Source organism: Macrobrachium rosenbergii, chromosome 28 (genome assembly GCF_040412425.1).
Source record: "Macrobrachium rosenbergii isolate ZJJX-2024 chromosome 28, ASM4041242v1, whole genome shotgun sequence".
Lineage (NCBI taxonomy): Eukaryota > Metazoa > Arthropoda > Malacostraca > Decapoda > Palaemonidae > Macrobrachium > Macrobrachium rosenbergii.
This window is the reverse complement of record NC_089768.1, coordinates 21385494-21411178: the sequence shown is the minus strand read 5'-3', so window position 1 is coordinate 21411178 and position 25685 is coordinate 21385494. Positions and strand designations below refer to the sequence as shown.

Here is a 25685-nt window from a genome sequence, read left to right as displayed (position 1 = left end):
GTTATTACATGATTACCTATTATGATTATCACTGACATACTTATGTTACTCATATTAATATGATTAACATAACGTTAATCATACAAATTTAATTATTATTAACAAAATATGGGTAGTAAACTTGCCAAAATAATGCATATAAAAATAACTGAAATTTGATGAGTGGGCATATCAGAATTCTCATTCACTAAGAACATTAGGAATGAGATCATAAACCTAGGTTCTAAATATTCACCCCTCTATTTACAAATCAAATCACAGAACTTGCATGGTTAGAGAGTTTTCAATAAAACAATACATAACCCCATGTCAGTACCAGTACAATACACATTCTATCATGTTCACTCCAAACAGTAAATTCTTTGTCAAAAGTCTTGAAAAAATTAAAATTTATCTTTACCTAACTGCAACCCTTTAATAGCTTTTTATAAAGTAAAATATAAGAAAATGAAGTATGATATGAAATACAATTCAAATGCCTGTACAGAATTTGTTATACAGTATATGATAAAAAAAATTATTTGTCTCTAAACCTTTGGCCAATCTTTTGCAAATTCTTCCATAAATACTTGAAAACATGAAACACATCAAAGTCTAATATTTCCTTTTCTGACTGAAATAAAAGCAAATATATATAGTACAATGTAATACAAACAACCACTGACTTTCAACCAAGATGTCTAATAGGGAGAAATTGAAAAAATTACAACATTTCAAAGTTTATACAGTTTTTACTGTATAAACTTTGAAATGTTGTAATTTTTTCAATTTCTCCCTATTTCCCAACACTGAAAGCATAATGTAAATCTTTTAAAAGTGATGATCAGCCAAACTATGATATTCCTAAGAAACAATTACCATAAATACATTCATTATCATCTACCTTTAAAACAAAATTGCAAATTTATCATGTTGCTGAACTGCTAGACAGAACAGCCTCTTCTTTGTGCCATCCTACATACTTAAGGCCAATTAATCAGTGATTAATTAAGTCACCACCAGACCAGAAATTTCTCTACTTTCATAGCTTATCACTGGACCAAAATCATAGCTTACCACCAGACCAGAAATTTCTCCCCTTTCATAGCTTACCACCAGGCCAGAAATTTCTCTACTTTCATAGCTTACCACCAGACCAGAAACTTCTCTCCTTTCATAGCTTACCACCAGACCAGAAATTTCTCTACTTTCACAGCTTACCACCAGACCAGAAACTTCTCTCCTTTCATAGCTTACCACCAGACCAGAAATTTCTCTCCTTTCATAGCTTACCACCAGGCCAGAAATTTCTCTATTCATTATCAGAAACTTCTCTCCTTTCATAGCTTACCACCAGACCAGAAATTTCTCTATTTCTCTACTTTCATAGCTTCACCAGACCAGAAACTTCTCTCCTTTCATAGCTTACCACCAGACCAGAAAACTTTCACAGCTTACCACCAGACCAGAAACTTCTCTCCTTTCATAGCTTTCACTTTGCATAGTTTACCACCAGACCAGAAATCATAGCTTACCACCAGGCCAGAAATTTCTCTACTTTCACAGCTTACCACCAGACCAGAAACTTCTCTCCTTTCATAGCTTACCACCAGGCCAGAAATTTCTCTAACAGCTTACCACCAGACCAGAAACTTCTCTCCTTTCATAGCTTACCACCAGGCCAGAAATTTCTACTTTGATACCACCAGACCAGAAACTTCTCTTTCATAGCTTACCACCAGACCAGAAATTTCTCTCCTTTCATAGCTTACCACCAGGCCAGAAATTTCTCTACTTTCATAGCTTACCACCAGGCCAGAAATTTCTCACTCACAGGACCAGAAAATCTTACCACCAGACCAGAAATTTCTCTCCTTTCATAGCTTACCACCAGACCAGAAATTTCTCTACTTTCATACTTACCACCAGACCAGAAATTTTTCTCAGGCCAGAAATTTCTCTCCTTTCATAGCTTACCACCAGACCAGAAATTTCTCTCCTTTCATAGCTTACCACCAGGCCAGAAATTTCTCTAGCTTACCACCAGACCAGAAACTTTCATAGCTTACCACCAGACCAGAAATTTCTCTACTTTCATAGCTTACCACCAGACCAGAAATTTCTCTCCTTTCATAGCTTACCACCAGGCCAGAAATTTCTCTACTTTCATAGCTTACCACCAGACCAGAAATTTCTCTCCTTTCATAGCTTACCACCAGACCAGAAATTTCTCTACAGACACCACCAGACCAGAAACTTTCTCTTTCTAGCTTTCAGACCAGAAATTTCTCTCCTTTCATAGCTTACCACCAGACTTACCACCAGACCAGAAACTTCTCTCCTTTCATAGCTTACCACCAGACCAGAAATTTTCTACTTTCATAGCTTACCACCAGACCAGAAATTTCTCAGAAACTTCTTTCATAGCTTACCACCAGACCAGAAATTTCTCTCCTTTCATAGCTTACCACCAGGCCAGAAATTTCTCTCCTTTCATAGCTTACCACCAGACCAGAAATTTCTCTCCTTTCATAGCTTACCACCAGGCCAGAAATTTCTCTACTTTCATAGCTTACCACCAGACCAGAAACTTCTCTCCTTTCATAGCTTACCACCAGACCAGAAATTTCTCTCCTTTCATAGCTTACCACCAGACCAGAAATTTCTCTACTTTCACAGCTTGCCACCAGACAAGAAATTTCTCTCCTTTCATAGCTTACCACCAGACCAGAAATTTCTCTCCTTTCATAGCTTACCACTAGACCAGAAATTTCTCTACTAGACCAGATATTTCTCTACTTTCATAGCTTACCATCAGACCAGAATTTCTACTTTCAAAGCTTACCACCAGACCAGAAATTCCTCTACTTTCATAGCTTACCACCAGACCAGAAATTTCTCTATTTTTGTAGCTTAAACATAACACAATACTAAATAAATCCTTCCGAGCAAGGGCAGGTAGTCCTATAATTCTTCTCATATACTGTATAACTTCTGGTCTTGTCTCAATTAACATCCATGTATGAGGTCCTTTCTCATCACAACCAAACTGTCACAAATAACTGTTAACATCTCTAATACACTCCTTATAATGATTCTTTGTCCCATGCATTCTCAGTTTAATTATCCAGTTTTTGTGGTTCAGTTTTACATCCTTTATTTAGATGTATGATTGGTCATATCTGTGACAGGTACATCAGCATTATAACTGTCAAGAAATATTCTAGTAATAATGATGATTTTGTTGACTACGAATTTTACAAGGGTTGAGCTTCATGCCTCAAAGCCTCCTCCACACATGAATATGTGCCATGTCTCTATTACAGGACTCTGCAACCACAGACCTAAGGCATGGAGAAGGAACAATAGCTAGAAGAGTAGTATCACTGGCATATGCAATCAGTTTGTTCTTCAGACGTTGCCACATATCACCAGTGCAGATAATAAATCACAAAGGTCTAAGAACACCACCTTGAGGAACACCTGAAATGACTAATAAAGCTATTAAAAATTCATTTAAAATAATAATAAAAGATCTGCCACTTTCCAATAATCTTAGTTTGCAGGTAAGTGCTTCATATTCAGTGTCAAAGGCTGCACTAAAATCTACATCGACCATGCATGCCTCTACCCCCTCATTGAGAGCACTGTGCAAGATGGAAGACACTGACAAGAGTGCATCACAAGTACCAAGGATTTTCTGTAACCCAAACTGCAATTCTGGTAGCAGTTTATTATCTTCAAAAAACCTAGTGAGACTCTTAGCGAGCGCTTTCTCAAAAACCTAAGATAAAACAAGGGTAATTGAAACCAGCCTACATTTTGAGGAGCTTGAGGACAGACTTAGTATCTTTGGTAGTAATGCAATATTTAATTTCCTCCAAACAGAAGGAAAATTTGCAAGTACAACTTTCTGAAAATAGTAGTAATCTTAAGAGCAATGAAATCAACAGTCTTTTCAAAAAAGATGGAAAAGATCCCGTTAGGGTCTATGCTGCCTTAACTGTCAAGCCCCAGAGGCAAAGTGTTGACTTCTCTAGATCTGAAGGCCATTACACACAACTTAATACTTTGGAAAGCATGACTGAAGCAACACCAAGACTAACCTCACAGTTTGCCTGCGAAGACTTCAGCAAAAAGTACTGCCTTCTGTTCAAGGTAATATAGTAGTTCTGCCAGCTCATACAAAGGGAGGCATGCCAGAATAAACTCCAAAGAGGGATGACTTAAGGGTAGAACACCACTTACAACCAACACCACGGAAGAGCAAGATCTTCACTTTCTCATAATAAGCTCTCTCAGCTCTCATAGACAACCTGAGCTTGACATCTAGGCTCAATAAAATTATGCCACATAAAGTGTTGTCAATTGTTCCTCCATGAATGATAAATTGCTTGTTTTTTCTGGTAAGCAAGCTTAACATGCAGCATTAAACCATGGCTTTTAAGATGAAACTTGAGGATTTTAGAAGGAAATCTCCTCTCAATAATACTGCTAAGACGATCATTTAAACACTCAATATTATTCAGACTTCTATAAATATTGTTCCAACAGAGCTCAATACCACCCCAACTGGTCTTGGATTTCAGGCACATCTTTCTTGAAAAGCTAACATCAGGAACAACCTGACCCATCTCCACATTAACCTTAATCAAACTATAGTCAGACAAGCCCACCAGCAAACCCACTCCGCAAGATACAGTCCCTGTAACATCTGTGAATACAAGGTCAAGATGGTTGTCAGACTGATGTGTAGGTTCATTTAACTGCTCAAAACCAGAAATAGTAAAAAAATCTAAAGCAGCAACACTATGATTATTTGTGGCAGTAACTAAGCTCAGCCATTCAGAGTGATGAGCATTATAATCACCAACAAAAAAAGACACAAACCTTGGAGTCAGTTTCTTGAACTGCTGCCACTTTGGCCAGCAAGCAGACATAAACAGTTATCCATATCTGGGTTCCTACACCTACCAAAAACAAAGATTTATTATTCTTCCACTGACTTTAACACTCTGTGGAATAATAGAATGGAATATAATTTTTAGGCCAATTGCCAAGCTCTGGGACCTATGAGGTAATTTACTGCTGAAAGGGAAATTGAAAGTAAAAAGGTTTTAAAGGTGTAGCAGGAGGAAAACCTTGCAGTTGCACTATGAAACAACTGTTAGGGGAGGGTAGAAAGTAAGAGGGAAGAAAGAGAATGTGAACGGAGGGACAATAAAAGGAATGAAAGGGGGTTGCAGCTAGGGGCCTTTAACCACCCACTTTTCATGACATCCACATTCATACAGTGGCCATGAGATGCGGAGAAATCTCCTCTATTATACAGAGCCATTCCAAAGGCCCTTGGAATGGTATTATACTTGAGTAAAATAGCCTCCTTAAAACCCAGAATCAACAATTGTGAAGTATGTTGTAAATCAAACAAGAGTTTTAGAACAAAAGAGGTTATCAAAATTGAGAACAGTAACATCAAAGTCCTTTTTATACATATATAATCCAAGTACATTGCTATAAAAAATATGACATCGTGATTGATTCTGTGGACCAGGATTAAGTTCAATGTCGCCAGAAAGAAGCAATATGTCAAACAAGCATAAATGATTATTTGCAAACTTAACAAAAACAATAACATAAAAATTATATGCATGTAAAATCAATATTGAAATGAATAAGCTCATAAAAAGACAAAAATATCGTCAGAATTAAACTCGTCAATTGGGAGAAGCCAGCACACTCAGCAAGGACAAATACATCTCCTGATCTGCCAGACACTAAAGGAAGGACAGCAGTGATGGATTTGAAAAGGTCTCAGGTGATGATATATAAAAGAAAATAACAAGGATTAGGCAACCTCTTTCTGAATCACCAAACACCCTTGGAATTCTACTAGGCCTGCCCTACCCACCATTTGAAAAACAAGGGGAAACTGATAGAAAAGTGTGCTTAAGTGTACCCCTAAGCAAGAGAACTTCAATCAAAGACAGTGGAAGACTCCAGTACAAAAACTATGGCACCATCCAAGACTGAAGAATAGTGGTTTATCAATTTAATATTCCTATGAATTTTCTTTAAAATTTAATATTCTTATGAATTTTCTTTAAAATTTTGTATCTAAAGACTCAAAATGGTTATGTCCTTCACAACTCCAAGACTAATAGCTATTGCTAGGTAGTTAAGTCTAGTTGGTCTAAGAATGAAAGTCATAAAACAAATTCAAAAAGTTCATAGAAATCAAAGAGGGAGAAAAATGTTGAATATTGTGGTACATACCTTTACTCTATGTTCAGCCTGAAAAGCCATGTTCATGAGGGCCCATACAGCATTGAGTCTAAGGCCAGGATGGGGTCTTCTGGTCAGCCCACACAGAAACTCAACAGCACCTTGATCTAATATCTGTTCTTTTGCAGGTGAAAATTCCAGCAGCAAATTACATAAAGTTGATGAAGCAACTTTCACTAATTCTTCACTATTAGAGGTCTTTAAAACAGTCATAAGAGGCCTCCAAACAACATGATCCTGCAATGAAATACATAAAACTCAAGTTTGGAATAGTGTGTGAGACAGGATCATAACCATCAAATAATCTTAAATACTAGCAAGTACAAAATAACAGTAAACATAAAAAAAAATACATAATTTGAAACTTTACAATACATGCAGACCAGAAATGCAAATGAAAGTAAAAATATAAGATGTAATAAGAAACTTTTTATATTTATCAAGACAACACAATGATGTCCAGCTTCTCCTCTGCAAGTAATTAAAGGATATTCAGTTTTTTATGACAAACAATTTTGTATTTTGAAAATTTGAAATCAACTTCCTATTATCATCATATTACCAGTTCTTTTGAAATGCAAAGAATTTTCAGAATACAGTGGGTCCCCAGTAATCACAGGGGTTAGGGACCACAACCACCCGCGTTCAGGGAAAATCCGCGATAAGTTGGAACACTCTTCTAAAAATGCTTATAACTGCCTGCTTTAATAGTTCAAACACCAAAGGCCCCATTAAAAATGCTTATAACTGCCTATTTTAATAGTTCAAACACCAAACAAAACTTAACCCTTAAGGGAAGGGCTAAATAAATATACATCAAGCACACCCCACCCCACCCCCGACCGGGCAAACTTTAAGGCTGGCCAGTTTAAGAAAAAACACATAAATGGAAAGAGGAAGGTATGCAAATATGTTAATTTTACCAAGTTATGCATGTTTTTTCTAATAATTTACTTTATTCTATTTTGTAAAATTACAGTTACAGCTCACACAATATCATAACAGGTAAGAACTAAAATCAGTAACAAATTCTGAGTATATTTGTTGTAAAATATTTATAAGATTTACTGAGATGGGGAGATACAATAACTTTTTGTGAGGTATACATATTTTTCCTAATATTTCTTTGTACTTTCCTTTGCAAAATTACAATTATAGCTGACATAAGGTCATCTAATTGGTGCTTGAAAGGGGCAAGCAAAGAATCTTCGAGTCAAAGAATGTGCTAGCGGATGAGGGTCAACTGGCGCCGAGTCAGCACGCGGTGTTGCTGTGCCTAGAAGCTGGTGCTGAGCGCTTGGTCAAGTAAGATTGGCACCCAGGAGCCATCATCAAATGTTCAGGAGACGAAGGATGTTCAGGGGCAAGGTGGGGTCTTGAGGATTAAGAAGGGTGCCTACGAGGTTCTTCATGACGCTAACAGCCAAGAACAGGCGATCCCAATGCGAGATGGATTCCAGGCTGTCCCAAGCTGATCAAGGCAGATGTGCAGACAATGTGGAAGGCAGAACTGCAAAACTGCAGGAGGGTTGGGGACTAAGACTGGCCTCCTTAGACCTCTTGGAAGGAGGTGAGGTGTCCACACAGCGGCATGTTTCTTGAGAGGACGCAAAGAAACTTGGAAGCGATCCCGACTCCTCTTGCTAGGACCGGAATCTTCAGAGTCCGAGGAGAGATGAGCACCAATCGAGATGTCTTTCCAACAGCACTCAGTCACAGCCTGCGGTCAGTCAACAGGCTCGACAGAGAGAGCGACTGCTCGTGGGCAAACCCAACCAGCCTCCCTTGGACCTCCAGTATGTCTTCTCCCGAGTGCAGGGGAGCAGGACAGGGACCTTCATCTAGGAGCACTGGTGGAATAGGCAGCCGCCTCCTCAACACTAACACTCTGCACTGCACTGACACTTGGCACATTGCCTTTTTCCATAAAGGCCTTAAAAGAAGAACCCAACTCCATCAATGCACTTGCTAAAAACTCGAACTTTTGATCGAACCTAAATTCGAGGTTGGCAATGGTGTTGCGATCATGACCTGGAATAGGAGTATATGGCACGAGGGTTAAGGATAGGGGACAATACAGGAATCTTAGAAGAGACAGTATTATCTTCTACAAGGACAGCTGCTTGCACAGGTTCTAAACTAGCCCAATTTTCACCTCTAATAGCTGCCTTCCTCTTCCTGTCTTTATCCATTTTGTCTTGATGAGACCTAAAGATCTTCCACTGTTTGTCGTCCCAGTCTTTACATTCTACGCAAAAAATGTCCCTAATCACAATTCTAACCCCTACATTTCACACACTTTGTGTGAGGGTCTTAACGAGATTTTGCTAATCTAGTCTTGCAATCTTCAATGCAAAATCTAACACTCAAAGAGCTAGAGTCAGACATCCTGAATGTAGTTAAGTTAACCAAGACTAACAAACTAAGATTTGTTTGCTACAACAAACTTGAGTACTTCACCAAGACTCTGGAAAACCATCCAAAAAAGGATAAAGTAGGCTGCAGTAAATCACCGATATTGCTTGGGAGCCGGCAGAAAATGAAATGAAGCTCTCTGCCTAGTTGTTCCTCATAGTCCCTGAAAGTGGGTGGGGCATGTACCTACACCAAAACAAAATGCTAGCGCTACAGCAAATTTTGAATTTTTAGGCTGCAGTAGGTAGGAAGCTCATAGCTGTGTAATTACTCGGTAAGTTACTTTTATCAAAATTATTTTTAATTTAGTACATAAAAGTTTATGATATGGTAATTCATATTTCACTGAGAGAGAGAGAGAGAGAGAGAGAGAGAGAGAGAGAGAGAGAGAGAGAGAGCAATGGTGTTTACAAATGAAGTCTCAGTACAGTAGCTGGGGACGAGACTTGACTTGACAGGCTGGGGAGGGAAGTCCAGTACAGTATAAAATCTGAAATTCAGATTTTAAACATTTTTATGGTGATTAAAGATGAAACATCAGCAGTGGCAAAATATTCTCTTGTGTGCTGTTACAATGTGTGTGATATCATAGAGTCAACTAAACTTATGATGATGTATGGTTCAGTATATCAGAGAAAGAAAAAAATATGGCAACATGTACCTACAGTAAAAACAATTACAAATGTCGGGACGACCAGTTCTTTTTAATACATATATATATTACAATGATAATACATCAATACAGGCAGTCCCCAGTTATTGTTGGGGTTCCATTTCTGAGGGTGTGATAATAACCGAAAATCGCCGCTAACCGAAAATCGGCGATTTCAGGGGTTATCGGCGCCTAAAAGCGCCGATTTTCGGTTATCGGCGCCTCTGTTGGGTATGTATCAGTGTCAATACCCAAATTATCAGCGCCAATAAGTGGAAATCGGCGATTTTCGCCGCCGAAAATTGCCGATTTTCGTCGCTATATAAGCCCCATACAACCGAATCGCTGTTAACCGAGCCAGCTGTTAACCGGGGACTGCCTGTATAATACAGTATAAATGGATTCTTTAAGTGACATAACATTTTACTGATATTTTCTGTTCTTTTATTAAAAGATATGTATATCATAAACATTGGTAAGCTGTTTTGTGATTTTGAAGGATTTTAATTTAGCATTTTACTGATATTTTGCAGTTTACATTAATATTAATATTTGAAAATTAGTAAATAATTTTATCATAAAAATGTATTTAGTCATAAAAATAAAATAAAAATACTATACAGTAATTAGTGAATATAGCTCTGCAAAAAAATTTGTGAATTAAGTGAATTTTCCACAATATATTTGGAGATAAGTTCCACAGAAAAATCTGTGATTAACTGAAGCCACGATTGCTGATCTGTGATCTAGCAGGGACCCACTGTAATATTACAGTACTACCCAATTCCTCTGCTAATAAAAAATATTATGGTTTGCTAAATTACGAAAAGTATTGCACAATGTTAAGTACTTGCTTCATATAAATCCTCACACAAAATACATAACACAGCCTCATAATTTAGAAGTTTTCAAACTGATTTATGACATTACTCAAGGGTAAGACACTTCTAACATAAGCTTTAAAAATTTCAGATTAAGTGTACCTGAAAGGTTGTCCTGAGAGTATGTACTGATCTTGAGAGGGAATGAAGACATCTAACAGCTGCTAATTGAACTGGAGGAGAGGCAGCTGACAATGCCGTTACCATAGTGTTCATCAAGCCTTCTGTTTTGATAACCTTCTGTCTAATATCCTCATCATTTGCACCTAGTGATGCATAAACTCTAAGAGCTGCTTCTAACATTAGCTCTGGCCAAGTACTTGGATTGTCATACTGTCTGCTTGACTGTAAAATAAAAAATCTTGTGTTTTGTCTAATATCACGAATAAAAGTTAAAAGTACTTTTGTGTTCATATAACAATACTTAAATAGTAGAAAACAAATCACTTATAATAAAAATTATACTGTACTTACAATTGGTGATACACAAACAGGCTGAGTAGCATTTGTTCCACAAACAGGGTCTTTGAGATAATCATTCATTGTGAGAATTAGATGGTCTGTCATTGCTGCTGTTCTTTGAAGCTCAGTACTAACTTCTGTTAGATATGCTAATGTGTTGGCAGCTTCTACACGCTCCCATACATCTCTGTCTCGTCTGCACATTCTCACCTGTCAAAACAGAGTCAATGAATCTTCTGTTTTTATAGTTTAAGAACTTACTGAAAAAAGAATCTTAGTAAAGAGCATTTTTAAGTAGCAATATTCAATAATCATATGCAAACATCTGCATGTGGATCCTGATTTGCCAAAGACTGCAAAGTTATTACTAAAAAACATTCAGGTCAAAAACAAAAATAGCTGTCTTCCAAACACATATTCAGTGTGATTTGGAAACAAGACTATATATGCTTCCATTACACCTCATATATTACATAATTTCACATACAAGAGAGAATCCATACAATGGCAGGTGGTTTCACAGAATACAAACAGACAGGTGCCTCCCACTTAGAGAGAGAGAGAGAGAGAGAGAGAGAGAGAGAGAGAGAGAGAGAGAGAGAGAGAGAGAGAGAGAGAGAGAGAGAGCCCTCACATCGTATACGAAATGACAACAGATAATCTAACCACATATGGCCCATCTGGATCCTTAGGTATGTGTTGATCACCTTCCTCACTTTTCATTAACTTGCACTGCTCTCAACAGATCTGTCCAAAATTCTCCAGGTGCTTAATTTACAGACTAAATAATAGGTTTTATGCTATAACACTTCATTTTCCATCATTCATTCTTTATACCATAACTTCATTTTCCATCATTCATTCTTTATACATCTTCATTCCATTGCCACGTTTCTCTCTATACAGTATATTTATTTCTTATCCTGTTGCATCACAAACTTCTTTCTATATGCATTCTTTCATTGGTTTCTTCATCTGCATTTGTGTTCTACACTTGCAAACATTCTGTTTTTATATTCCTTTCTGTCTGATACAAACACACATATACACCATGGCAATCTTTCTATAGTCAAGTCATAATAAAATAAAACTTTGTTTCAGTTTCTTTGCTCTTCAAAATTACCTACTTTATTGGAGGCTCTGTATAAATTTACTGTATTATCTTTAAACCTTAGCTCATCATAATTAAAACATGGCATCTCTCTACAAATTACAGAGGGATAAAATTGATACCTCATACTATGAAGATATATGAACAAATTATACAGAAAATTATAGAGAAAAGAATAAGGAATGAAACAACAATAAGTGAAGAACAATTCAGGTTTATGCCAGGAAACGGTACAGTAGATGAAACTTTTGCACTAAGGCAAGCAATGGAAAAACATGCAGAAAGACAGAGAGGGCTACATCTAGTAATTATTGGCCTGGAGAAGGCATATGATCGGGTACCTAGGCAAGAAGTGTGGAGATGCATGAGAGAGAAGGGTGTTTCAGTAAAGTATGTTAAAACAGTCCAGGATATGTATGCAGAGGTTACCACTCAGGTAAGGAGCACTGTGGGAACAACAGAAAAGTTTAGTGTAAGAGCTGGTTTACATCAAGGTTCAACTCTCAGTCCCTACATATTTGACCTTGTGATGGATGTTATTACATCAGATGTCACGTGGAGTGTGATGTTTGCTGATGATGATGTTTTGGTGGACCTGACTAGAGAAGGGGTGGAGATAAAACTAGAGTTGTGGAGACAAGCACTTGAAGATTGAGGTTTAAGGATAAGCAGAGCTAAGACAGAATAACTGTGGATGGGAGGGGAAGGAAAACAGGGTGCAGTTAAATTAGGTTTAGACAACATCAAGAGGGTTACCACTTTCAAGTACCTTGGGTCCTGTGTGATGGATGATGGTGGCATGGACTCAGAAATAAACCACAGGATACAGTGTGCTTGGATGAATTGGAGATCACCAGGAATATTGTGCAACAAGAGGATTAGTGCATGAGTAAAAGGAAGGTTTTATAAAAGTGTAGTTAGACCAGTGATGGTGTATGGGGCTGAGACATGGTCAATAAAGAAGGATCAAGAAGGGAAGTTGGAAGTGGCAGAGATGAGGATGTTGAGATGGATGTGTGGAGTCACAAGAAAGGATAGGATCAGAAACAGTCAAGGTGGTAGAAGTGTCAAAGAAGATTCAGCTAAGACAATTGCAGAGGTTTGGTCATGTCATGCGGAGAGAGGAGGATCATGTGTGTGTTGGGAGGAGGAGGAGGAGGAGGAGAAGGCCAAGATTCAGATGGAAAGATAACCTAGCAAATAACATGCGGGAAAAAGGGTTAAGAGAACAGGATACGCAAGATAGAAGAAGATGAAGAGGGCTTACATGGAACAGCGACCCCATATAGAGATGGGTAAAGGCTGACGACAAAGATGAAGAAGATCTCTCTACAATGCCAAATTCTACCATAATATCCTTAAAACCATTTCAAACCTTAGACCATGGAAAACTCATAGTACAGAGATCATGGCACAGCCAAGCATTTCAGAAAACAATAAGTACAGCAAAGTTTTTGGAATTCTTTTATCTTACCATTTGAAATAAGTACACCAGTACACTCAAGAGTTACTAATGCATCATTCATCTGGGAAACAACACTTGGAAAGCTCTCAGAGCATTAACCAAACACTGTAACCAAAGAAGGGGAATCAAATTCTTATGAAAATTTCTTGTCAATGGCAAGGATTACATACCAAACACTGAAGCGTTTTAAAGATTATCTTCGGATCATCAGCAGACAACGCTCCTGCCCGATGTAAGAAAGTTAAAGATGTGGCAGCTGCTAGCTGCAACTCTCTAGGTCTATCTCGAGCCATCAAACCAACAAGTAAGTCTGGCACAGCCTTTCCACCATAACTCTTTGTAGAAACTATGGAAGATACTCTCTCATTGCTGTTGGGGAAAAAATTAAAAAATTTATATGGCCGTTACTCTTCTACATTAGTACTGAATTTCTGGAACCCTCTTAATCTTTGAACTACATCTGACCACACAAAACACTGGGAAATATCTGTGTGTGCATACGATAAGAGGCTCCAGTACACCTAAACATTATGAAAAAACAAAGTAGTGTAGGCTGTAATCTATTGATTTCTCAAATCTAAAAATGTAAGTTACAACTTACAGCCTATCATTAAAATATATTACCAACAATAAAAATTGCTACTGAATAACATAACAGTAATAACAGAAAACCTACGTATGCAGCTAGTCACAAGAACTTTTGTGCTATATTGGGGTACATCACTGCCCCCACTGCTTTCATAAACTGAAATGCATACATAATCACATTTATGTAATTTTTGCCTTAAAAATTTATCTACATGAGTCCTTAAGTAGCTGGTATTCCATTTCAACGGTGTATGGTGTATTAGAGATATTAAAATTGACTGAACACTGTTACAATTAGAGTATCGCTACAGCCTGGGACTTGCGTCTTAACAAATAAAGTCTCCTGCAATGAAAGACAAGCCATGGGTGTAAATCAATCTTAAAAGAACGATTATAAACAAGTACGTCAAATAACGTGATACTGAATGTCAAAGTCCCTTGATGGAGCCTGTGCCCTAATGTGCAAGAATAGTTAAAATACAACCTACATTCCAGCTCTAACACAGCTGACAATTTAAAATTTGCAAGGAGATTAACAACTACCTAGATGAAATGGAAAGAAATTGCCACAATACCATTAGTAAAAAGAACCAAAATTTGCATTTATAAGGCCTGTACTATGCTGTACAGCAGACATGGGGCCTTGTAATGAATAAGGAGATGATTTTCAACAGGTGAGATTACAAAATGCTAATATTCATGGCAGAAATATACCATGGTCTTTAAAAATGCAGAAAAATAGACTGATAATGTTTGAACAGGTAATTAAAATAGGATAAGAGCAATAAGGAAGGAACTGTAGTCAATATAAATAGCTGTAGACCCATAGAAGACCCAGAAAATCAGAGAAGGGAGGGATACAGACCTAGACATGATGGGAATTCAGGCAGAAAGTACCAAGTGAGAGCTCATTTCAGGTCTAATCTCATAAAGAAAAAAATGATGATGACTCTCCTTTGAGGTTCTGTAAAGTACTAAAACAGGACAACACCTAATAAAGAAATATCCAAATTTAAGAGGCAAATCTTGCAAACAGTACTCTTTGAGGTAATTCATATGCAAACTTACTTCAGCACACACAAAAATCATCATGTAAATATTGACAGCTGACTGTCAATATTCAAGTTTTTAGCCTCCATGAAAGCAAAGCACAATCAAAAGTGAGGACATCGACAGTAATGTTTTTAAAAATTACCTTGGAATCTGAGTGATTTTCCTGGATTTCATTTCAAATGCATAGTTGGATATATATCAGTTGTTATCAAAGTAATTTGACAATACCAGTAGTTGAATTAAACACAACAGAGCTGAATGAACAGTATATATGAGGCCCATTCTACACAACCTCCATATACTGTAAAAATTAAGTATTTGGATACTTACCTACTGTTAAAGCTTAGCTTATGTCTTTGCACCATTAGGTGCGATCAGCAATCAAATATTTAATGGGCGCCAAAATAAAGAACAAACAAGTGCATTCCAGGAGAAAACAGTTTAACAATCAAGTTAATGTAACAGCAGAATAAGCGTAACTCACCCCAGAAACATTATTATTAACACTGTCTCTACCTATTTCATTAGCCCTACTGGTATTAACAACCTCATGATGGCAGAAGTTGAATACAGTGCGAAGACTTAAGTTTACCTCTCTATGTCTGCTATTAGACAAAATGATTTTTGAGGCTAATGTCCCAAAAGTTCATTAAAAGAGACATTAATTACTTTCATGAAAAACAACCAGGAAGGTTGATCACCCTTGGTTTTCAAACGTCACTATTTGAAACACAGAAAACACATTGCAGTCGTCGAGAACGTTGTCCCTCCCTCTGGTTCCCTTTCTGATTCCTAGTCATTTCCTCCTCCACTGACTCTTCCAACTGTCATTTCAGTCAGGGCAGTCACCTAGGCTTGTTATCCATGTATTTGTCTAAATGACACAGATAAGGGTATAGTTATTTTGTTTAGGTACATTTTCACATTGTCAAGAATTTTAAGCTAACATCATTTTCTTTGTACATTATTGTTATTGTTACTAGTGAATGGGAATTTTTAATGAATTATGTTTACATTTTTATGGGAGGGGCCAGAAAGATTTTGACGAAGGAAAAACTCAAATTCAGACAACCCACCTCCATTTAATGACTAAAATAAGTGGGGTGTTGTTTCATGGAATGCGGCTAGCAGTGTTTGTCCTACATGGGTTTCTAACTTTTTTTGACCTTGGGATCTCTCAATAGGTTTTTCCTGAACCAATCTGATGGAGCAGAAGACAGTAACTCCAGCAAGAGCTTTCTCTGGTATCTAGCAAACGGAATTACCTAGAAATAAGTGCTGAATGGACTTTTCATCGGTTGATGTCTTCCAACCGGTGACAGATTTTCCAGAAAAACTAAGCATTAAAAGAGACTTAAAGTGTGAAAAACAAAAGGAAGGTGAACAGCCATAGACTGACTTCCTAGCAGCGGACTCTTCCAACTGTCAGAAAAGGACTTAGGAGAAGGGGAGAAATAACAGGTTTATGACCAGAAAGATACCTAAAAATTTGACAACCCTTTTAATCTAAAATCAATGTCCTGTTCTAACCCTTAATAGGTTTTTCCTGCCAGAAGACAGAGTTAAAGAGGATGTCTTATATTAATGAATTAGCAAAGGAACAGCCCCTTCTCTGACAAAGGACTTAGAGAAGGGGAGAATTAATGAGGTTTAAGCACTAAAAGTTCTTTTCAAAAAATAATGAATTTAAGCACAAAGTTCTTCAAAAATCCTTACACTCATCACATCTATTTTCAAGATCACACTTTATACCCGTATAGCCGACACCAACACTGTGTCTATCTACCTCAAATATCAACATCCTCCTAACACAGTAATCATTCCTACTGAACCTGAAGTCCTTAGCCTTGATTCCAGTGGAAGGTATCCTAGGAAAAATAAATGTACAGTACCCCGAAAGCAGTAAATCAACCAAAACCATGAAATACAATGAGCACCTATGCACAATGAGCAAGGAGAATTCTGACTAGCTAAAACACTTGAAACACACCTGGTGGACAACAGAGGTAATCAACAGTCATCTGGGGTCAGACATTTGATCTTTTTTTTTTTAATACTGACTTGCCTATTGGCATGGAGATATAAGCTATCTTTAATATTAAGTAAGATTCATCCCAAATAATAATGAATACAAGAACTTTTTACATATTGTACTTACTTATAACACATAGCAGCAAGGCAGTGCAAGGCAGGGAGCTGTACTCTTGTAACTGGTGAACACAACATGCAAGCTATCAGTTCAGCTCCACCAGCTTCAACTAACTGCTGTTGCTGTTCACAAGTCTGAAAGGAAAAGGGACATATATCATGAAAAAAAGAAAACTTACTGTTGGCAATGACATTGCTAAAAACTAACAATAAATGAGACCTCAATAAATTATACAAAAAAGAAATATGAATAAATAATATACATTCTGGTTTGATTGATTTTTCTTATCAAAAACTAATCAACTTTTAAATATAAAACACCTTTGTAGTTAGGAAATTTGAAGGTATTCTTCTTGATATAGAGTGGCAATGGAATGAAATGGAACAAAATACGACATTTCCCTAATAAAATAAAGTTATATATAATTACCAAGTAATTATATAGCTATAGTTTCCTCTTGCAGGGCAGCTTAATTTAAAAAATTTGAGGGTAACGCTTCCAAGTTTAGTGCAGGTGACTGGTCCCGCCCACTAACAGGAATACCAGGAACTATTTGCAGACAACCTCATTCTGTTTATGCCATATGTCCATGGAGGGGAGGAGGGAGGGCTACGATCATGTAACTACTTGGTAAGTAAGTAACTTACCAAGTAATTACACAGCTGATTCCCACATTGACAGGAGGTGGGATACATGGACAAATTCTACTCCAAAACATTAAGTCATGTAATGAATTTGAAATAGAAAAAGTTGCCAGCACTAAATACAATGCTTGTAGCTCCTTATTAGTTAAGAGAGCCTGCAGTAGAAAATTGCCTCTAGTTGGCGCTCAACTTGACCTGTAATGGCGTGGTGGTAAAGCCATGGAGCGTCTTTACCTAAGTAGGAGCCTTGTAGCCAAGGAGTAGTCCGAAGGCTAACAAAACTTCAAAAAGTGCCCTTGCCCTGGGCACAGTACCACAATAACCACCAGATAACACTGTCACCTGCACTGAAATAAAGACCACGACCCATCCACTGAGAGTGGTGGGTGCTCCAGGTACATTGTAACCCCCGGCTCTCACAAAACTCAGCACCTTACTACAAGGTGAAGAGATAGGAGAAAATCCTGTTTCCTTCCATGATGCCAAGCCAGTTACTATTAATTGCAAGGTACTGCAAAAAATTTTAACACTGTTCAAACTTTTTTGAAGAGGTGAGAAGCAAAAATCAATTACGCTTCCAGTAGGTCAACTGTAGGTTGGACCTCAGGGGCTAATGAGGTAGAAGCTGTTCTGTTGTCTTTAGCTTTCACTTAAAAGTAGGCCCAATAGTCTCCTGAAACTAAGAATGGTCTCATAGACCAAGTCCATACATGAAGAAGAACAATGTGTTCTTAGACAGAGGGTGAAAAAGGGTCCTTGTCAGAACATTAAAGATTATGAATGGTCCTCTGTGCTTCCAATCCTGCTCAGGCAATACCTGAAAACTCCAACAGAATAGAGAGCTTCCTACCCTTCCTCAGAGCCAAGGATGTGGGGAGAAGTAGCGCCAGATGATCAAAACCTGCCAGCACTGGGTGTACTGAGCTGGTGCCAGGATGTAGGTGACACCAGCTGAGCTCGCTGCCATATAACTAATTGGTCTGGAGCTGGAGGGCACTCCTAGGAGTTCGGGGCAGAGCTGGCGCCAGGATGTGGCTGGCACCAGGCGAGCTGGAAGTTAGGTGAGGTAAAGGTTCAGGCTGAAGGGTGCTCCTGGAAGTGCAGAGCAATGTTCCCAGCTGTCAAGACCATCTTCTCTTCCACTAAGTTCTTGAAAGAGAGAGAGAGAGAGAACAGATTCAGGTCATGGAAGGGTACTCAGGTACTCATTCTCAGTTAAGAAACCCCAGAGTAAACAAGCAAACCGCTTTACTGAGTCAGACGTAGCTCGATACCCCTAAAAAGGAGGAACATGAGAGATTCTATATCCTCTCCAATAAAAAAGGCAATGCTGCCATTGAGTCATAAGTGTCTCAGAAGAACTTAAGAGTCTCAGACACCCAATTTGGAACATTGTTCACTTAGATTGGTAGACTGAGCTAGAAGATGACGTCTGCATCTTTCAAATGTCTCTTGTAGCACCTCTGAAAAAACCCCTCCCTCCTGACAAGCACCTGGACAGCCCAAAGCCTGTCCCCTAAGAGTGTACCACCCTTGGTGGTGTCTCTTGAAGCAAGGTTGTTCAAGAAGAAACAAATATTGGAAGGATTCTTGGAGAGTCCACCAATCAACCATAACAATTCGGGAACCATAAATTATGGTTCAGAACGGGGCTACGAGGAACATCGTATCGTTCTGACTAGCCTGAGAAAGTTCAGCCCTTCTCTGACCATGTTGAGCAGTAGTAGAGCTTAGAGATCCAGGTTGGAATGATCTTGCAGTATGGTGTCTGTTGCCCATACTAGAAGATTCCTTAAGGTGGCAGACAGCCAAGGTCAGCCCGTACCATATAAGCACATAACCCGACAGTTCAGGGGATTCAAGGTCCACTCAGGAGTAAGAGTGAGTTTCTGATGACTCAGTTCACCTGCCAGAAATTCTAGTTGGACTAGAAAAAACTCGATTTATCATCTGCAGAAAAACCCTCTTGTCGCTTGGTGGCAAGAGCCAAGGTAAAAAAGCAAGGACTGGTCTTGTCTAAAGGAATACCGCAGTCTAGGAATGAGCAAGGGTCGAGAAGAACTGAAGTCTTAAGCAAGTGGCTTTCAGCTCTCTGGCATATATGTGAAGGTTCTTTACCCCTGGGAAATGTCCCAGAAATTCCCGGTTCCCAGAGCAGGCTGAAGTTCATGGTCAGAAAAGAAGACAAAAGTAAGCGGAGCGAGGATTCGAGAAAAGTCTTATGCCATAGGTGTCGAAGCCTAAATTCCTGCACTGGAAGACCCTGTCTCACAGGAAGGGTCTGAGATCTCTTTTGGAGTCTGTGTGTGGACATGAAATGAAGTATGCTACATATCCAGGAATTCCACCCAATCACGCTGGAGAATGGACAAGACTGTTCGGTTGGTCTCTGAGAGCGAACAAACTTGTAGTACCTCATGCAGACTCACAGACAACTAAGTGACTAGTTGCCAACCCTGCCGATACTTGACAGCCACTGACACATGGCCATCAGGGCGCGATCAACTTCTTAATGCGATAATGCCTTATGTGGACTTCATGACACCTCGTACAGACTGACAACACATGTGGAACAGTACTTGGCTAAAAACTAATATCTGACACACTTATGGGAACTTGGAAAGTTCATAAGATACACAAAAACCTGGCCATGGGATAACAAAATAATGCCAACCAAAACTAGTTATACCTCCACGTGCCTAAGCAAAGACATTCTGAAGTTTACTTTCAAAAGTGGTAAATGATCAGGATTCAACTATGCGTGTGATGACTTAGGCAACTTCGAAAAAAGACATAACATTCCTGGATATAGGAGTATTTGGCAACCATCAAAAGCTCTACCTGAGGTAAAGTAAAAAACTAAGGACTACATCCAAATTCAATCCAAAAACTGACACAAAGATTGTGGAACTTCCAGCTCAAAAGATTGGAAGTTTCTTTCAAATCAAGTCATGAGCAATATTCAAGTTAGCATGTTGCAGAACTGAAGACAAAATAGAGCAATATTCTCTATTCCCTGGAACAGAAAGTTGCTTCATGTACCTGAGATACTGGAAGAACTTATTCAGGTTATCTATAGATGTAAGAGTGCTGGATATTCCTCAGGTCAAGCACCAAGATCAATAAACTGACCACTATTATTGATACAATCTAACAAAGGAGGGACTTCTAGATATAAGAACTGATTCTCTAGCTGCTCTCAATAACGCTCTGGTGCATACAAGACAGTTGACAGTCTCTACATGGTAAGATGAAGCACATGAAGTGACAGAATTTCTACAGTAGGACTGTCTGAGATCTTTCCTAATTGGCAGAAAGTGAAGTAAGTCTACCAGCAGAAGAGGTAGCTTAGGAAACCATTCCCTTTGGGGCCATCAAGGAGCTATCAACATCATCCTTGAGCTTTCCCACACTTGCAACTTGTTGAGTACTTTCCTTAACCCTTAAGGGACGGATTGAGCCAGAGTGTGAAGTAAAACAGGATTGGGGATGTGGACGGATTGAGCCTCAGTGTGAAACAATATTACACAACACTGTTATGGTAATATTGAGTCGAAAGGGAGGTGCCAATACTTTCTATATGCTATAAATTCACTAATGGCAACTTCCATACTGACCTGAGAGTCGTACCAGTGTTGCCACAGACATCTTTCCAGCCATCAGTCATGCTTGTGACTCAAAGGGGGAAAGTACTGCATCTCTCTCTCACGAGTCATTTTGTAAATTTGCTTGTAAATATATGAAGGGGTTGCTGTTGTTTTTTGTTTTTGTCTTTTACGATAGTATGTCGGTTGTAAATGTAATTTTACAAAGAAAATTGCAAAGAAATATTAGAAAAAGCATGTAAAAGTAAAAAAAAAGTTACTGAATCTTCCTTCTTGTAAATTTACATGAATATTTTTCAACAAATATGCAAAAAATTTGTTACTGCTTTTATCTGCTTTGATATTGTGTGAGCAGTTATAATAATTTTACAAAATACAATAAATTTATTTATTAGAAAAAAATATATAAGTTGGTAAAATTTACAATTGTCCTGTAAATGAGGCCCCGCAAGGGGTTGTAAATAGTCATTTTCAACTTCTTGTGGAAGGTAGGGAAAATTTTTTAGAATTTTTTAATTTATACAGTGTAAATGTCACGTGTCATTCTCTTTCCATTGATGTGATTTTTTTTTATTTTGCCGACTTCAAAGTTTCCCCGGTCTGGGGTGCTGCACATTGATAAATTATGCCGTCCCTTAAGGGTTACGACTGCAAATTGAGGAAAAACATAAAGGTCTTGGTTCAACCACTCTTGAAGAATAGCATCAACTGCCCGTGTCTGAGGATCGACAACTTCTGTCAGATTTGCCGATGAAAAGACCATTCCGAAGGAAGAACTTACCCTTTCCTGGTGAACTGGCCTGCGATAAGTGTTTTTCCCTGGGACAGATTAGGGTAGAGGATAGATGTTCCTGGACTCTGTCCAAAAAGTTTCTCTGCTAGTCTGAACGAATCTCTTGACTTTGTACCTCTTTGCCTCTTTATGTAAGAGGTTGAACAGTCAGAGTAGACTGTGATCATCTAGGTTGTTTATATGCATCTTGCTTTCCTCTACAGTTCAACTTCCTGACATTTTGATGTTCCTCTGAATCACTCGCTTACCCGACCTAGATGCATCTGAAGACAATGTGTGGTCTGAGCTCTTGAGGTCTAGAGGTAGACCCATCAGCAGCCTTCACCAATCTCTCCACCAATGAGAAAAACCCAAAAGATCTGAAGGAACTACCACCGGAATTGAATCCAAAAGACAAGACCTGTCCCAAGAGCTCGAGGTAAAATTGAGCCGTCTCATTCTCAGATGGGCCATGTTGACAATCTTCTTTAAAAGATCATGTGACCCAAATGAAACAGCCACTTATTGGTTAGAGGCCTTTGTAATAAAGATCAAAATTCTTTCAGCAGTGATTAAAAACTGTCTACCTGTCTCTGTTGGAAGAACCCAGATAAACAATCAACTGGATCAAAATAAGCATAAATTTGTCAACATCAATCAGAATGCCCAGCATCAAGGCCGTATGCAGAAGGCAATCCTTCATCCACAAAACTGCCTAAAGCAAGTCGGCAAGAATTAATCAGTCACTCAAGAATAGTGAATGACTCCATCCTCCTGATGGCACCCAAACACGGATGAATGCCTGTGGAGCCAAAATCGGCGATTTTTGGTTATTGTCACACCATCAGAACAGAACCCCTGCCAATAACCAGGGACTGGCTATAATAATATTAATAAACATCATCCAGTTAACCTACCGGATGGCTGCCAGGACCAAACTGGGTGACTCCATTGACAGGGGAGTCTTGATGAACAGGTTTTATGAAACTGGAAACATCCAATACTGGTCTCCAGCCCCCCAAGCCCTTGGAAACAAGAAAAGGGCAATTGCAAAACACTGTGACGTGTCTAAAACTAGCTCAACAGGCTTCTTGCGAGACAACTGTCAGATCTCCTTTTACAAAACTTGGAACTTCTCTGCATGATGAAGGTACACAGGGAAGGATATTGAGGATATCAACAGAATCTACAGCTGCCTCTGCAATACACTCCTGTAGAACCTGAGCCTTGATCAACCCTAAAGGGCTTACTGTATGTGGAAGAACTCTTTGGTGTGGAACCAGCTGCAGGCACAGTTGCAGAGTGCTTGAAGGAAGATCTCAAAGATGGTGCTACGAATTCGCTTCTCTCCTGAGTCGAGGTATCTATGGCAACTGCCTTAAACACTTCGATGTTAATGATATGATGATGAAGCATGTCAAAAATAGCTACTGACTAGTAAGCTGGGGCTACTTTACTAGGTAAAACTGAACATGAATGTTTCCATTTCTTTAAAATACTGAATTTGTAAGAGTACGAGGCATTTCTCCTGAAGTGCGGGAAAACCTCTATCACAGCACAGTAAACATACTGACGCCTCATCAAGAACCATCGCCCCTTCAGAACTAACATATTGTTGCACCTGGCGCAGTAAATGAGTAGTTGTGCTAAGAACACATTACACAAAAGAAGCACTTATATAGAACGATACAGTGACTTCATAAGCACTCTTGCCTCACTTTTAGGCCAAGGGACCTTAAAGTTTCAAGAGCTCTTCACTTCACTGGGTTAAACAACTTGAGAAACTTGTCTTGAAAAGAAGTACAAAGATCTAGCATAGTACCTGTGTGTCATAACATGCAGCTCCATGCAGCTTCATGAAACTGGAAACCAAAGCATTCCCTTAAAAGAACTTGCTTTAAAAAATAAAGCTTTCAAAATCATCTCAAAATGCACCTTAACAAAATCAGATAAATTTAACTTCACCTCAATAGAAGCTTAAGTAGAAGCACAAAAACCGATCAACAGGACCATCCCCAGTCAAAAGGTGAGAATAAAGCGAAGCAGTGTGATCTGTCAAGCACTCAAAAACCAATGGAGAATCATCCAAATTAGGTTGAAATTCATTAAGTCTAAAAGAAAGAACTGGGGCGGCAGAAAAAGGCAAATCAACAGGACTGAAAATTGCCGACTACGGGGGGGAACCATATACCTTACCCATATTATACTCAGTCAAGTGTCTAACTGACAACAGAAGCAAACTCAAGTCTTCCTAATGTTTACCTATCTGTTTCTCCTGAACCACACAGGAAGCACTCAAGACAGAGCAGACGGAGTAAGACAAGAAGATAGGGAGGAGGAGCAACACAATACGATGGAGTAGACAGACTTATGGCCAGACCTAACTAATTGTTTATGTCTTATATCTCCTGATACTTCACAAAATTATTCATTTTCTCATCGGACCACTCCTTACATTCTTCACAATGACAAAAAAATTCAAGCTCATAACCCCACCAAGTAAAACACAAACACACACATACACACGTAACTGTTACGCCCAACCAAATACATTTGGCTTACACCATACTCATTCCTACAGAATCAAATGCTTCTATCTCTGCTTGGTGTAAATAGCATTATAAAAACAGAAAACAAGCAAAATACCATCCAGGAGAAAATCAGCTGCAGTATAGTTAAAATTAGAACAGCTCATTCACACCATATGAACATGGACATAACAGGATGTAAATATTCCCACAGGTGGGAATCAGGTGATTATGGACTTAACATGGGTAAGCTAAGCATTATTTTTTTAGTTTATTTTGAATGCCAATTGCACATAACATGAAGATGTAAGCTAACTTTAACAACGGGTAAGATTCATCCAAAATTATTCCTGTTTATAATGAAAACATCTACTGGCACTTATTCTGTAACCAGGCAGCAACATTAGTCCTGTTCATATATTTGCTGTGTGCTCTAAAAAAAAATTAATGAGTAAACAAAATCTTATTTCTGGCATTTTTAAAATAAAAAATATCCCATTCATGTGACCACAACATCATCCAGCATATCTTTAAATAATGAGATTCTAATACATATTCTTTATTAAGGAATTTACTCTTGCCCTATAGTTCATTATTCAGCAAAATCTGCCCCAGTAGGTCAGATGAAAATCAGTGCAACTGTAGTAAAAATAAAATAAAACACATAAACTCAAAGAACCCAAACATACCATTACAAATTCACTTAAAATAAATTCTCAAAAAATATATATGAGTATCAAGAGAAAGTTAAGCTTAGGGGTTTACCTACAATGAAAAAATAGTACAGTACCTTACAAGAATGAGCAAGGATATTTGCAACACATTCTTGATTACTTGGAGGATGATAACCATGTTGAATCAGAGTAGAAAGAAGTTTGTGGTCCCATGCTGGGGGCGGAGGTGCACATCCTTGTCTATATACAGAACGTAAGCAACACAAAATCATCTGTATGTACATGTTTGTTCCACCAGCTCCCACGCAAGTTTCAAGCTCTGCATAAAAATAAAAATATTAAAGACAATCATATTATTTTTACTAACTACACAATGGAGGATTAAATGCTTCCTAATATAAATTCAGTCCTAGCCATGTTTT

At 38.3% G+C, this 25685-nt stretch overlaps 1 protein-coding gene across 3 annotated transcripts in view; it reads right to left on the bottom strand.

Moving 5' to 3' along the window:
* The window catches only part of LOC136854117 (armadillo repeat-containing protein 8-like), a 294260-nt gene that overhangs the window by 6958 nt on the left and 261617 nt on the right, over positions 1–25685 (bottom strand). For all 3 annotated transcript variants that reach the window (XM_067130307.1, XM_067130305.1, XM_067130306.1), the window contains 6 exons: positions 25380–25582; positions 17050–17174; positions 13421–13619; positions 10687–10884; positions 10315–10557; positions 6256–6501 (listed from right to left, as the gene is read on the bottom strand). In XM_067130307.1, coding sequence (XP_066986408.1) covers positions 6256–6501; positions 10315–10557; positions 10687–10884; positions 13421–13619; positions 17050–17174; positions 25380–25582 — 1214 coding nt within the window. The remainder of the gene's footprint in view (positions 1–6255; positions 6502–10314; positions 10558–10686; positions 10885–13420; positions 13620–17049; positions 17175–25379; positions 25583–25685) is intronic.